This window comes from Epinephelus moara, chromosome 14 (genome assembly GCF_006386435.1).
Source record: "Epinephelus moara isolate mb chromosome 14, YSFRI_EMoa_1.0, whole genome shotgun sequence".
Classification (NCBI taxonomy): Eukaryota; Metazoa; Chordata; class Actinopteri; order Perciformes; family Serranidae; genus Epinephelus; species Epinephelus moara.
Genome location: NC_065519.1, coordinates 24,902,885 through 24,918,306, shown reverse-complemented (window position 1 = coordinate 24,918,306; position 15,422 = coordinate 24,902,885). Strand labels below are relative to the sequence as shown.

The window sequence follows — 15,422 nt, the reverse complement described above, 5'->3', positions numbered from 1 at the left end:
GATGGGTACCATTGTACCACAAGGCAATGCACACAGGAAATTGAGGAGCTGCTCAGTCTGTCAAAAGTGAGAACAAATTTTGGGGGGCGGTGAGATGACTCTAGAAACATCTCAGAAAACAAACAACAAAATAAAGTCTTTGCTTTTACATTGTCATGGCGAAATCAAAAAGTTAGAGTTTGAATGACATCTGACAGCATCAGTCTTGTAGTGTATCATTTCAAGTTGAACAAAAATGTTTAAGTATGTCGATTTCTATTTGTAACTACTAAAACAGTGTACTGTGAAAATAAATACGTAGTGCATAAAATACTGCACTGTATACTTTTACCATGCAATATGGACTTGTGACTCTAAACAGGTCATTTGACGGACCGCGTTTACATGCACAAAATATTCTGGTTGTTTCCTGTTTTCCGAAAAAGTCAATATTCCTACTAAGCTGTTGACATGGCTAACGAAAATGAACATTCCACGATATTCCCGTGTACATGCAGTCGTGCATACTCTGATTAATGTGCCCTAATATGTTGTTTGTCGCATCAAAATATGGGAAAGTGGAACCACTAGAGCCACTTGTGCTATTTTCTTGTAAGTTTTTCACTGGTGGTGTGACTTGCTTGACCGTGCAGACACAGCCTCCCTACTTTCATTCCTTTAACCGCCGTTTTTGAAAAAGTTGCGGCAATGTCCGGGCATATCCAAGAACCTGATGATATCCCAGTCTTTCCTAATGTTTAAAAGTAGGTGTGTATCTCCTTCCAATTAAATACCAGGGTTGAGATGCGTATTCTCAGTGTGCTCTATACATGTCCAAAAAATGCTCCTAAAACCTGCATTATACCGGCATATCCCACGTCTTAATCGGAAAATGCTACATTCAGAATCAGGTATAATTCGGAATATCCAAATGGAGTCATGTTAACAGCATACTATAATAATAATGAAATTCAAAGTATAGTCATATTTACAGTAATAGTGGAATATAAGTATGCATGTAAACACAGTCATTGATTAGCTCCTTCTTTCTGGCTGGTGCAAAAACTCCTCATGTAACTTATGGAAAACAGTTGGTGTGTCCCAAATCCATTGTATTGTATACGTTATATATTATATACAATATTTATGGTACACTGTTTAGTGCAGTAATTTTGTCAATATGCTTTTCTGTTTCATACCATCAGTAACTGTATAATATAAGCACTGTCAGACGTCTCAAGCTGTGGCTTAATGAAATGAAATGATTTTTAAATATTTTACATTTTGTATTTGTTATCTCGAGCTTTCCTGAACTGCTTACCACCTCCTCCGATTTGTTTACATGTTTTCGTAGCTGTGAGTATCGCCTCCTTTTCTTTTGTGTATTACATTGTGGGACAAATGTGTGTATCAACAGCACACTCAAAAATATCAGACAAACAAAATTAAAGGTTTTTTTTTCTTCTTCATTTTTTGAGTATACATGATTCAATCTGAGCAGTGGGATCTATATTATCTACCTGTCTATCTGTCTCTGTCTCTCCACCCTGCCTCTCCCATAACGTTCCTCATATTATGTGAGCATAAAAGAACTTGAAGCACCGCTGAAGCTCTTTCACTTTTTCATCCTCTCTCCATTCGTCTTCATCATTATTTCACATTACCCCCATCCCTCCTCGAAGACTCTTCTTCCTCTGCTTCTCTTTTACACTTGCCTGTGTCGCCCCTTTCTCTCCACATATTGCTCTGTCTGCATCACGTCTTTATCTGTCTCTCCCTGTCTTTATCATGTGAAACATCGCTTTATCCATCCCTTTAAGTATCTCCGTCTGTAACACCTCTCCTCTATCTCCCCTCTGCCTCTATCTCTCCATCTCTGTCTCTCTAAACATTTTCCTTTGCCACCATCTCTGGATCTCTTCACGTGTCTGTATCATGTTTTATGTTGCTTTCTTTTCTGTTTTCGCTCTTTTTTTAGGTCGTCTGATGCTTTATTACTTGTAACCCGTTCTTTATGTCTTTTTTATTTTAAGCTTGCACTTCTGTGGTCTGCGATGGCCTGCTAGCATGATAGCATGCTAATGCTGAAGCGGTGCCCGTGTGTGTGCCTGTCATGCCTGTCAGTGTGTATATCTGTGTGTGTGTGTGTGTGTGTGTGTGTGTGTGTGTGTGTGTGTGTGAGTGTAGGGGTTGGGGTGGTTGCTCTGCTTAGCTCTCTGGTTGGCTGAGCCCATCTGTCACTCAAAGCGGGCGACCTGTGGTCCCGGTTGCCAGCCAGCCGTATCGCCACTTCGACAGAATTATGAAAATTCCTGTCTATTGCTCATTGGCCCAATTGAATTACAAGCAGTGCCTTGTTCCGTGCAGGGTTTTTAAACGGCTGATTTAAGGCACACATACACACACACACACACACACACACATACACATACCAGTGCCATGGATGAGAGCTAGCATCGCTATTTATTCTCTCCATTTGCAGAGCAGGAAGATATTGTCTGCCTCTGCATATGAGTCTTGTTTTGATAGATTTTTGATTGAGTTCTTCTCAGTGTTTGTGCGAGTGTTTGTGTCTTTGTATCTTAATATGCCGCCAAGGCTTTTGTTTTCATCACACTGTTTCTGCAGTTTATGGTGAATTATTTGCTTCGCAGGACGTCTATTCTGCGTCATTTCTCCCTACAGCACTTCACATCTGTTGTCATTCCATTACAGACATTTATTTGACACTGTGTGCCTGCCAAGACACTCTGGATAAATCACACTGTTATTTTGTCTGCTTCCACACACCTGAGTGGAAGGAAAAAGGCAGAAAATGGTCTTATTTTCTACTTCCAGCAGTTATTTTTATTGGTATAAGCAACAGCACAGCAAGTCTGTTTATCACTAAGCATATTTTCAGTCAAAGAGAATCAGGATTCAGCGAGCTGGTGTGTACTCAGTAGGTACAGTACATTCATACAGTCGCCCCCAGCGATCAAACAGAAGCTGCATTTGAATGACTCTTTCTTCCCTCCCAAAGCCACTGTGACAGGTTGCTACTTGTTAGACCTCCAGTCTGCCTGCTGTCTCTGTTCCTATTTGACTGACTGACTGGCGGTATTTCTGTCTCTGTCTTCGTTTGTCTCAATGTCTTGTCTCCCCTGCTTGCTTACCTGATTGCCTGTCTACCTGCTTGCATTTATGTCAGTGTCTCTTCTTGAATACACTGAAAATGGACATTCTTGTACAGGCCCCTGGTAAAAAAAAAAAACTATATAAAGTAGTTACAGGCAGCTTGAAAAGAAGCTAGATGTTAACAATGAGGAGAATAATATAAAGTACCATTTACAGTAACCACCTTTCATTATAGTACCAACTTCCCCAGTTTGTTTGAACAGGGGATGTGCAGTGTTCTGGTATAAAAACACACCATGCAGACAGAAGTTATGCATGCATCTGCTGCTGTGGAGGAAGGGGAGCCATCTATGTGTGGGAATCATGAGACAAGTGATTATCAGACAAGAAAGTTAATTTAAAAAGCATTATGAGCCACATACTTACGGACTGAACAAATTAACTGTTGTTCCCTAAAACTTGTTCAACAGTTGTGACCTTTTTTTACAGCAGACATTTTAACTTGTCAAAGCAGGGAAAGCACAGGTGTCAGAGCACTAATTACATTTACACTGGATCTTTTCCATTTAAAGTGACAGCTTACCCCCAAATCAAAATATGTATTTTTCCTCTTACCTATAGTGCCATTTATCAATCTAGATCGTTTTTGTGTGAGTCGCAGACTGTTGGCGACGTTGGCCGTAGGGATGCCAAAAATACATTTGAAAAACTCAACAGACAACGTTACTCAAGGTAATCCTCAAACTTTCATGTGAGTAGTTTAATGTAGGATCTATATTTTTTCTACCGAACTACACTCGCCAGCGGTATCACCATGCGGAAGGAAGTGCACATCTACTGCTAGCTCACCTAGCACCACCAAACTGGCTAACATCACAGCTCAGCTAAGGAGGACGCCATTAATGTTTTTCATCTCGCTCTGTCACAAGCTTGAGCCTCTTGTCCATGAGTAGAAGCACGCTTCCTTCTGTGCGGTGATAGGGTTGGCGGGTGTCATTCAGTAGACAGAAAATAACTCCTACATGAAACTGCTCACAACAAGGTCAAACGTGCGTTAAGCACCACAAGCCGAGTGCCATCTAGTTACATTATATTCAAGAGAAAGTCAACATCTCTATGGTCGATATCTCCAACACTCAGCAACTCACACCAAAACAATCTAGATTGATAAACAGCACTACAGGTAAGAGGAAAATTATGTATTTTTGATTTTTGGATCAACTGTCCCTGTAAGGGTAAGCCATGCCAGTGAGTCAGCTCAGCATGCATGATGCAAGGGCCCTGGAACTGGTAAAACTAAATGGTATGCAGCCATTATTAATGTTATATCTGTGCTTTTTGTGCCATGACATCGTAAAAACTCTGCTGTGAAAAGTCTGTTATAATCAGTATAAAAACTATAGACCCCATACACTGGCACATCAGCCACAAATTGTAGCTTTACTCTTACAAACTTGAAAATCCAGGAAATAAGAATCACACATAACATGACAATCTACTCTACACGCTAGCTCTACACGCTTATTTTTACCCATCCAGTCAGTCACGAGACACTTTATCCTGATATGAAGCACAGAGACACATTAGACGTAACACTGGTGTGTTCAAGCTTTCTCGTTCCAGCGCGCTCGCTAGCTGTGTCCCAGGTGTATTTTTACATATAAAATCTCAGCAACTCAAACTGGCAATTTTAAAGACAACAGAAACTAGTGTAGTTTATTATTTATTCATTAGCTTTTCATGCTTTCTAACAAGGTTATTTATAGCACCAAGAGGGTTTTTTTTTTTTGGAGGCACCATTCTCTGTTGACCCCTTTTTGTGTGTTTCGTCTTCTCCTCTCTGCCTACATCTATCTGTCTATTTCTCTGTCTGTCTGTCTGTCACTGTCTGCCCATATCTGTCTCTCTGCCTGTCATTGTATTTGTCTGAGAAAGGAACCCACCCACGGTTGTCTGGTCTCGATCTCCATGGCGACCTAATCCTCGCCAATCCCACAACAGTAGTGTTCCAGTTGAGACCCACTGTGTTACAACGGCCTGTCATCACTGATCACAGGATAGAGTTGCTTCTGTTGCTTCTGTTTTATCAGAGTGTCTTTTATCCACATCTAATGACGTTAGTGTGTGTGTATGTGTGTGTGTGTGTGTGTGTGTGTGTGTGTGTGTGTGTGTGTGTGTGTGTGTGTGTGAGAAAGAGACAGAGAGAGAGAGAGAGACAAGGGGGGACCATTTGTTTGTCTTTCTTACTTTAACAAATCCCCACATACTGTACAGACATCTTGAATTAATGTGCATTCATTTGAGTACACTGGTATGAGAGTACTGTGTGTGTGTGTGTGTGTGTGTGTGCGTGTGTGTGTGTGTGTGTGTGTGTTGCCCCGGCTGGCAGTAATGAATCCAGTGGTGCTGTTGGCATGAGCAGGGCCATGCTATTAACCTCTCTGCCAGCTAGACTGATCTCACCCTGTCTGTCTGTCTCATCGGCCTAATGACACTCTCACACTCTGAGCGCACACACACACACACACCACACACACAGACCTGTCCTTTCTAATCAAATTTCCATTGAAGTGAAAAGTATTCTACATTGTCCAATCATCTCTATTCAAAGAGTCAAAAAGCTTCTGCCAGCATAGAGAGAAGATTTCTTTTTTAACACCCACTCAAAGGAAGTTACTCTTCAAAACTATTTCAAACGTATTAATCTCCACTTGCCCTCTGCAGCCGGATCAGATTTCACTGTATTTCACACCAGCCACCAGTTTTAACAGGGCTTTTATGGCTGGGGTTTCTCACTCATAACAGTCACTGTAAAACTACAACTGTGGATCTTTACTTGTGATCTGACAAGACAGTAGTGTAGTGCTTTAGTCATGTCGGAGTCCCCTATAATACCATCATTTGAGATATAAATCACTCTGAGTTTGAGAGAATTTTACTTTGCCAGGCCTGCCAAGGAAGATTTAAAGGGACATTTCAAAGTTTAAGACTTGGGGCAAAAGCTGGAGGTGGACCGTGAGCATTGCACACGCCCCAAATTACAGCTTGTGTTCTTGTTTAACGAGTTTGTGGCACCGCTTTTGGTCGTCACTGAATAAAAAAGCAACATGACATGATGGGGAAAAAATATGACATGAAAAGTGCTGTCAAACCACTTCACCAGCAATCGTAAATGTTGTTTAATAGTCTGTACTTGGCTTCCGTGCGTGCGCGTGTGTGTGTGCGTGTGTGCGCGCGTCTGTGTGAATGAGAAAACCCCAGCCTCCATAGGAAATCCTTAGAGGAGTGAGGAGCACCTGGCGCTGTCTGTAGTCATAACAAACGACAAGGAGGGATTTAGACTACATTTGTATTGGTGCCAGCTTGTTACACGCACTCCCTGTTCACATTCTCTCTCATAACCACCGTGTAATGCAGCATCGGCACTTGGCGTGGCTTCACCCCTGCGAGTTAGTTTTTTAACTGTGCTGCTCTGGAATGCCCTGGCTCATCCATGTGTCCCTCATTAGGGTTACGGCCTGGGACGAGCCAGCAGTAATATCCAACACACCTCATCCCATCTGTGAGCTGACCGAGACGGAGATAATGTAGAGAGGAGGATGCATTTGGCAAGCCAGAGGACATAAAGTTAGAGGTTTCTGCAGTGAGAGTTCATTAGGCAGAGGACTGCTGGGAGATGGGTGTCAGCCTGGTCTGAGCTAAATTAAGAGTGTTAGCTGAGGGACATTCAGATAAATTAGGAAATGGATAGAGGCCAGTTTGTGTAGGGATGTTTTTGTTGTTATTTTCCCATCATTCCAAGAGAGTTTAGGTGAGACGCCTGCTTTAGTGTGATTGACTCTTACAGTACGTCAACGGGCGCCTGCTGTGATTCCTACTAATTGCACCTGACAGCCTCTCTGCATTGCTTTTAATTTAAAGTGAAAGTTTTGTTTCAACCTCAGCCTTGACCTTAATATCTCCCCTCTAACCGTTGTGTGATTGGTCGTTTCAGCAGGTGGCGCCATATGGCCAGCAGGGGATGGGGGGCTACAGCCAGCAGCAGCAGCAGGCGGGGCAGCAGGGAACCCCTCCATACTTCAGCCCCCCTCAGCAGACCACTCCAGGCCCGACCCAGAGCCCCTACCTGCAGCCTCGACCACCGCCGCAACAGGTACTAACACACACATACACATAAGCTCATCACACTCGCACCCAGACACCCACTGTGCTATTTCCTGTATGGAAAAAATTGGCCAAGACATTCAAATGTAACCAAGCTGAAAGTCCCCTTAACATGCCGTGAGCAAAAATAGAAATGATTACCATAACTCAATAAATAAATATGAATGAATATATCAGTTACACATAGATTCGCAGATGTCGCTTATCAGATGTAACATGAAGAATAAAATTTGGAATATCAGCAGGAAAGGGATTTCATCCAAATCTTTTTCCATGGGTTGTATTTTAATATTTTAGTGCTGCTGAGATTGGAGAGATCATCTTAAGGGATAGACCGTGCGTATGTGTGTGTGTGTGTGTGTTTGTTTGTGTGTAAACGATAATGTGGTGTGTCGTTGGTCCAACATGTCTGGTGTATTGGTTGTATTATTCCATTGCATAATTCATGAGGGATATTTTAGGTAAATCTCACACACATGTGTTTCTATATATTTTCATTTTCTCTCAGCACACACACACACACACACACACACACTGCAGAAACAAGACTTCACTGATTGGCCAGTCATAGTGTGTAAACACATATTGTACATTTTCTGTGCACACAAACACGCCTGTGCAAACCCAATCCTCAGTACAACAAAAGGCCTGTTCCACAGATTTGGAGTGAAACTTGTCCTGCCAAGTTCCAGTGTGATGTTCTGTAGAAGTTTTCCATCGGGGAAGCTGAGTTCAAGCAGTTGTTTTTGAGTTGAGTGAAGGCTGCCCATGTGTTTCCCATCCACTCTGCAGCCAGAGGGATCTATCAGCCTGCATGGAGCGACTCTGGCGAACAGCCCTGCCCTGGATGAGAACAGAGCAGAACAAAACTGAGCGGGAGAAAAGAACAGAACAAGACGGGCGAGATTACAACAGAACTGGACAGGAAAGGAAAGATCAGACAGAACAGGGAGGGAGAGGAGAAGACAGGACGAAAGCAGAACAGGAAAAGACAGATGAGTGAAACAGGGATGCCCCGAGCCATTCTGCAAGATCAATATCAGGGCGGATAAAGGCATGTTTAAATTCATCAGTAGTGGCTGTATTAGTCCATATTCAATCTTTGCAATACTTAAGAGTATATAAAAGAGATAAACTAGCACCACCTGGGCCAGCAATGCACTAAAATGCTGCTTAGGCGTGTGTGCATCAACAATTTAACACTCTGAAATTTATAAATGCTACTTATTCTCCTTCTAATACATACTTAAAGGCCCAGTGTGTAGGATTAAGAGGATTTATTGGTAGATATGGAATATAATATAACAAGTATGTTTCCTTTGATGTACAATCACCTTAAAGGAAGAAGCGTGTTTCGATACATTCGAGTGAGCCGTTTATATGTACACAGGGAGCGGGCCCTCGTCTACAGTTCCTACACTGGCCCAGAACGGACAAACCAAACACTGACTCTAGTTAGAGCCATTTGTGTTTCCATGTCAGCCACCGTAGTTAGCATGCCCGCCACAATGAGCTAAACAGCATCGGACAAACACTTATTTTTAACGGGAAACTGCTTTATGTGCTGTTCTTACCAGTTTAAATCCCTGGATCTGGTTGTTTCCGAGATGAAGAGACCTCTGCGGATATTTCGTGTTCCATTAAAAACCCTCTGCACACTTAACAATGCACACTGAAGGAATTCTAACCGGGAGCTCACGCTTGGCACATGAGAGAAGTTTCAGCTGGTTGCAGTGTGCAGTTCTTACCCCTAGATGTCACTAACTTCTACACACTGCTCCTTTAAGTAATACTTTGAGTAAAGAATGTAAGCAGGACTTAAACTTGCATTACAGGGATTGCTGCATTTATAGACATGAGTGATTTGTAGCTCTCCTGCTACAGAGCAGAATGATCACAAAACAAGAGGGAGCAGTTTCAATGAAGATATCCAAACTAACAGCTCATCCCGACAGGACACGAGACAGAACTGTGAAGAATACATTAAACGCACTACAGATCAGGATACTCAAAGAAAAATGTGCTCCTCTGCAAGTTTTTTCCTCTAGAATGTAAAGGCACATTCATGCAAAGAAAAGCACAGGGCAGCATGGACAGTGCTAAGCATCGTTTTTATTTTGGCCCAGATGCCTTATTGGGCCATTAGTAGTTCACAAATGGGAATAGACTTATTTAGCATCTGAACTAGTTGATGCCATTTGGCAGCGGTGTAGCCGTATCTGTCTAGGTAGTTATACTGTGATTTACTGAGATGTAGTTAAACCTTCCTTTAGACAGCTTTGAATATTGAGCACACCAAGACAAATAGCCAAGCAAAAAGCCATTGTGAACACAAAAGCAAGTTGTCAAAAAAGGAAATCATTAGTCTTAGCATAGTAATTTTCATACTGAGTGCACATTTCTGCCAGCATGCCTTTTGTCTCACACTGAAAAAAGCACTTACTCTTGTTTCCTCACTTAACATGCATTGCTCACACACACACACACACACACACACTCACACACACACACACACACACACACACAGACCGCGCAGCCTACTGAACAAACATTATTCACTCTAACTGGGAAAGGCTGAGATCCATGGCCAAGTTGACATTTTGTGACAGTAATGGTGTGTTTTCATCATCGCTGATGATGTGGCGGCAATTGACCCTCGCTGACATTTACGCACCAGGTAGTTCTGCCCAGGCACCGTGATTGGCCAAAGCCCTGTTTCACCTGTGCCGATAGGCCCCCATATTGGTTTCCATGCCAACTGCTGTGATGACCACGTAGCTGGTTTCCCTTTGGGTTTCATTGTTATGCATGCTATTTTAAAGGGAAAATGTTTCAATCAGCACACGCAGTTGTTAACGCTGCATAAAAGCCACAATACCTTCAGGAGCCACTGCATCAGTGTTGCATCCCGCTGTCTTTACCTTTAATCAAGAAATCCTTCCTATGTGTTGGAGCCATAGAGCATTTTATGTCCCAGCAGCGCAGCAGGCAATATGCCGACACATCCTGATCCCTGTCTACTCGTCATCAAACTGTAGACCGACTCAGATCACTCTTTCTATCGACTAATCTTTTAAATTTAGATTACATTTTGGCTCGGTGTGGGAAATGAGCTCCAACTAGTATCCCAGTTATTAATTAACAAGTACAGTTAAAGGACTCTTTCTCCAGCTAGATATGCAGACTATGTGTAAATGGAAATGTATAGTATGTAATAAGCTAGATTTCTTGGGATAGAGGTGGAGTTTTTTTTGGCATATACATCAGTGTACATTGCACTCAGTTACACCAGTTCCATCTTGTGTATCAAATGCAAAGTCCAGGTCCAAGAGCTCACTTCATTTCAGCAATTTATGTTTGAGTAATTACTGAAAATACCCAATATTGATCATTAAAAAACATGACATTTTGCACATAACAAAAACAAGCCTGTGGTGGCATTAAGACAAAGTTAATTGTCCATCGATTGAGTGAGAGAGAGGAATTAACAGAGGGAAAGAATACCAGAAAATACCAGAATACATTTAAATAACAAAGAAACTAGGTCCCTGTCTTTGATTTTGGATCCAAGAGTAAACATGTTTGCAAATTGAACTTACACAGTGCAGCTGGCCAAGATTACAAATAGAAGATTTGGTGTGCTTTCAGCTCAGAGCTGTATTACTTTCATTTTTCTGTTCTGAGCGAGTGTGTGTCTTTCTATCAGTTTTTGTATAAGTGTGTCTGTGTGTACACTAATCAGCCGAGTGTGCTGCAGCAATTCTGAGCTGTGAAAAGGTCAAACGGTGACCTTTGTCTGTGATTCTGGGCTGAAATGAGACATGATGTGAGCCGCAAGGAGCGGATCACACGCACACGCATACACACTTTTTCAAGCACACGCCAGATTAGGATGTCATTGTGGTTTTGACCCCTGTTTTTTGACCCTGCATTACTTGGAGAAATCCAAGCTGAAAACTTCTTTATTTTGTTCTTCCGGCGCTCTCTGCAGTTCCTTTCCCCCCACTCCACTCCCATTAACCCTAGCCAGAGGACATCCTCCAGTTGATGGAACCATTCCAGCTGCCTTTGACACAGAATTTGCTCTGCAACCAACCGCTATTAGCTGGTTTTGTAACAAATCGAAGCGAAAATGCCGTCTTTCTTTGAGTCTATTGCACTGCTGTGACCTCATCTGATTGCGAGGAGCAGAGCAGGCTAAAAAGACATTTCTAAGACATCAAGGCTGATACTGAAAAATAAAAAAAATATATAATATCGCATCAGGGAAGAAGTAGGTCTTGAAAAAAGTAAATGTGGGTGGTTTGCTGGTGGTTTTTGAGTGCTGTGGGTGTTTGAGAACACCAGATATTTTTAAATTCATGATTTTAAGTTGTAGTTCTAGCATAACACTGTGACATATACTTTAACTTAATTGATTGAGAAGGCTTTTTGACCTCACATACTACTTACATTTCACTTTCCACCAAATGCCGTTGAGTCAAAACTCACTGCTGTGAAAACTGAAATAGAAAAAGATTTCTGCTTTGTCAATGAAATATTAAAAAGCCATATAACAGGGGCCTCTTTTCTGGAAGTATATTTTAACAGACCCTATAAATATCACGACCCTGATGTTTTCGGTCTGATTGTTGGCTTCAATTACAGCGTGAGACAAATCGCTTAAAAGGAGAAAATCGGTGCCCTTTCTTCCTCTTCCCAACCATATTGCACTTGACGCATAACAGATGAAGTGCATGATATTTTGTTACTGTCTAATACTTTCTACCTCATAAAAACGGAAATGAGAGAGCTGTAATTTCAAGAATTTGGAGATTATTTTTTATGGCATGTTTGCTTTATTGGGTAGTATACACTGGAGTGTGACAGGATAGACTGAGGGGGTAGAGAGAAGGGAGGTGAAATGCAATGCATTGGCCAGCTGCCAGGCTTGAAACTCATAATGTGGTGAGAACATGGTACTGGCTTTGATCAGCTATTCCGTGGAGCACCCACTATTTAATTTGTTACCAAGAAACAGTGTGTTAGATTTATGTTTAGAGAGTAATTACATGTAACAGAATATGGTCTTGCCTTGTTTTAGTATCATATAAACTGTATGCTGAATATGCCACTCAGTGGTATTTGGGTGTATAGTGGAGTTGACTGCTGGTCTTTGAAGAAGGAAGTCATTCCCTGTGACATTTACTCCCCGTAGTAAAACCCTCCTGTTCACTCTCCTCTGTGAAACTGATCCCACCGGTCGTTTCCTCTATTGGCCTTAACTATTTCCTCTTCCTGTCTGAGAGTAGGCTCTGGGGAGCGGTGCTGTGGCACAGAGGAGCTCTCAGCTGATTGGAGGAGACAAGCTCACTTTACAGGGACCTACATTGAAGGAAGCTGATTCATTGGTTTAGATTAGTGATGTTCATGAGCACAACATCACATGTCCACCATGTGCTGTAAACTAAAAGGAACTCGGGTGAAAGCTCTGGCAGTTCAAGCTTTTAACACTATTTTACTTTTAGTTTCAATTTTAGTTTTCCTCTGAAAGAACAGTAACTCCTGCGTGCGTGACATACTGTGCACGGTTACATGACAGAATAAAATGTTCAGACCAGTGGAACATTTAAAGATTTTGTTGTGAAACTGGAGCACATTGTTGCTGTCCTTTTGAAAAACATTTCCAAAAATGTCCGCTTTTCTAAAGTGAAGGGAAACACTCCTGTTTTCAGGTATGTGGCAGTGCATCTTTTTAGATAGTCCAATGGCTTTTAAATGTTTTTTGTATGAAGCAGTGGAATTTTTACAGCCCACAAAGGAACGTGTATTCCTTCTGTAAAAATGAAAAAGATTCAGAATCACCAAATTTGGAGAAGCATGATTTTCACTAGACAGCAGTGATGCACATTGTTTATTATGTGTGTTAAACTCAGGCTGCACATTTGGACAACAAACATTTCTCACAAAGCAAATTCATTTCAACAAAGCAGGTTCACCAAAATTGGCAAAAGGCAAAGTGGCCCGTATCTGATTTCTTTGCTCTTATGTGACTCATAACAGCACAAATTGCTTTCAATCTGATATTTTCAATTCTGATTTGGTCCTTACTCAGTCACAGGTCTGACTCTTTGCAATGCCCCCTCAGTCTGAATAGTCACATCAGAATTCATGCGTTTTTTGAGTCACTCTAGATCAACATTTGTCGCAGTTCTGTGCTGTCATTCAGTGAATACAAACATCAGCTGTGAGGTAGGTAGTCAGTGGAGGGATAGTGACCTCATAAGTGTTTGGGGTGAAATTTTGGCTTTCACAATTTGGCTCCACTTCTGGCTCCAACTCCGCATGTACACGCACCTCCTCAAGTAGTAGCAGCCATTGCACCACAAAAAGCCGTAATTAAAAATTTGGCTCTCTTTCCCCTCTTTCTCGTTCTTGTCCTTGTCCTCGTCCTCGTCTTCGTCCTCATTCTCATCCTTGTCCTCATCATCATCTGCTCATTTATTTGCTGGCTTCCGCTGCACAGCAACATATAAGTGAAACCATAATCACTGACTTTAGTGGCTTCCGTACGAGAGTGTGCTGCTGGTGACATCTTTGTTATTGTTCTTTTGTGCATTCAGGTCAGTTCAGGGCCGTGACCAGTCCACAGCGGAATCTTATATTGACCACATTTGAAAAATAATACGAATAGCTGAATAAAAAAATTTAATCCGAGCAATAAATTTGAATTGAGCACTAAGGTTTGCAGTGTGAACGTAGCCTTAGTGGCTGATATGGAGCTTTCAATCATATCACACACATATCTTTCTTTGCAGATGAAATCGTTCTTCTCGTCCACATTTGCTTAGAAGTTCATTCTACTACTACTATATTGACCTTGTGGTAGGATTGTTTTGTAAACTCCTGTTTCCAAAGTCAAGAATGAATTTTTACTTTTTAAAAAAAATATTATGGTCATTTTATACTGTCGTGGCTTTAATGTGAAAACGTATTTTTTTCATGGGTACATACGTCTTTGCTGGTATTCAGAGAAAACCGTATATAAACTATAGGGTGCTCACGTACTGGCACATCACCTGGCTCCTTTACCTTTCACGACTTCCAGTGTGTCATTTCCTATTTCCTGTCTGTCACCCCTCCGCCCCCGACCGGCTGCAGCAGCAGGCCCTTTCCCCCACCCTCCGCTACCCCCGCTTTTAATCACACCAGGTTAATTAAAAGGCCGTCGAGCTTTTCTGCGTCCTGCCCCCCTGGCTTTATTACCCCCTCGCTGTATACTTGCTCTGCTGCCTCAATCACAGTGACTGCCCCTCAACACACACACACACACACACACACACACACAAACGCACACTCTTTCACACGGAAATGGGAGCTCACCTTGGTGACGAGGAGGTGGAGGTATGGCCGGGAAGTTAAGGGGACAAGACAGAGGAAATGAGAGGCAGGAAGGAGTGTGTGTGTGAAGTGTGAGTGAATAGGATGGGGTGAGCGTGGCGGTGAAGGTGTGTGTGTGTGTGTGTGTGTGTGTGTGTGTGTGTGTGTGTGTGTGTGTGTGTGTGCGGAGGGGGCACTGAGTGTGGGTGGGTGGGGCGCCCAAAGTTCAATGTCATTAATTGGTCACCATTTGAATATTAAGTGAAGAACTCTGTTAATTAACAGGATAATAAAAGTGCTGCTGGCTGGAAGGGGGTGGACAGAAAGAGGGAGGGAGCGAGGGGTGGAGGGAGGACAGGCTGCGGAAATGGAGGGCATATGGCGAGAGAGAGGAGAAGGTAGAGAGAGAGAGAGAGAGGGAGGCTGGGTGCTGGGTGATAAGAGGGAGAGAGAGACGTCCGTGGGTAAAGGTCTGGCAGTGGTAATTTGCGGAGAGCCGCGTTAATTGTCATAACCTTTTAAATGGCAGAGTTTATCGGAGTCCTCTAAATGTCCCCGCGTATCGCCACGGCAACCCTGGGCCTGCCGCACTCCGATTGGCCGCCGCTGACGAGCACTTAAGCTTGATGAGTTTTCAGGCAAAAACTAAATGATAAAATTGAAAAAAAAGAAAGAATTATATATATTTATGCTGTATATGTCAGCTAGATTCTGTGTGTGTGTGTGTGTGTGTGTGTGTGTGTGTGTGTGCGCGCGCGTGTGTCTGCATGTGTTTGAGACAATGTTTTTAATTTAGTGTGTTT

At 42.4% G+C, this 15,422-nt stretch overlaps 1 protein-coding gene across 6 annotated transcripts in view; it reads left to right on the top strand.

Annotated features, from left to right (window-relative positions):
* LOC126401041 (AT-rich interactive domain-containing protein 1B-like) overlaps positions 1-15,422 on the top strand; it is a 192,237-nt gene that overhangs the window by 39,077 nt on the left and 137,738 nt on the right. For 4 of the 6 annotated variants that reach the window (XM_050062089.1, XM_050062088.1, XM_050062086.1 and 1 more), the window contains exon 3: positions 7,091-7,249. In XM_050062089.1, coding sequence (XP_049918046.1) covers positions 7,091-7,249 — 159 coding nt within the window. Of the gene's footprint in view, positions 1-6,835; positions 6,908-7,090; positions 7,250-15,422 lie in introns of those variants that run through there. The other 2 variants (XM_050062090.1, XM_050062087.1) reach the window with 2 other exon arrangements.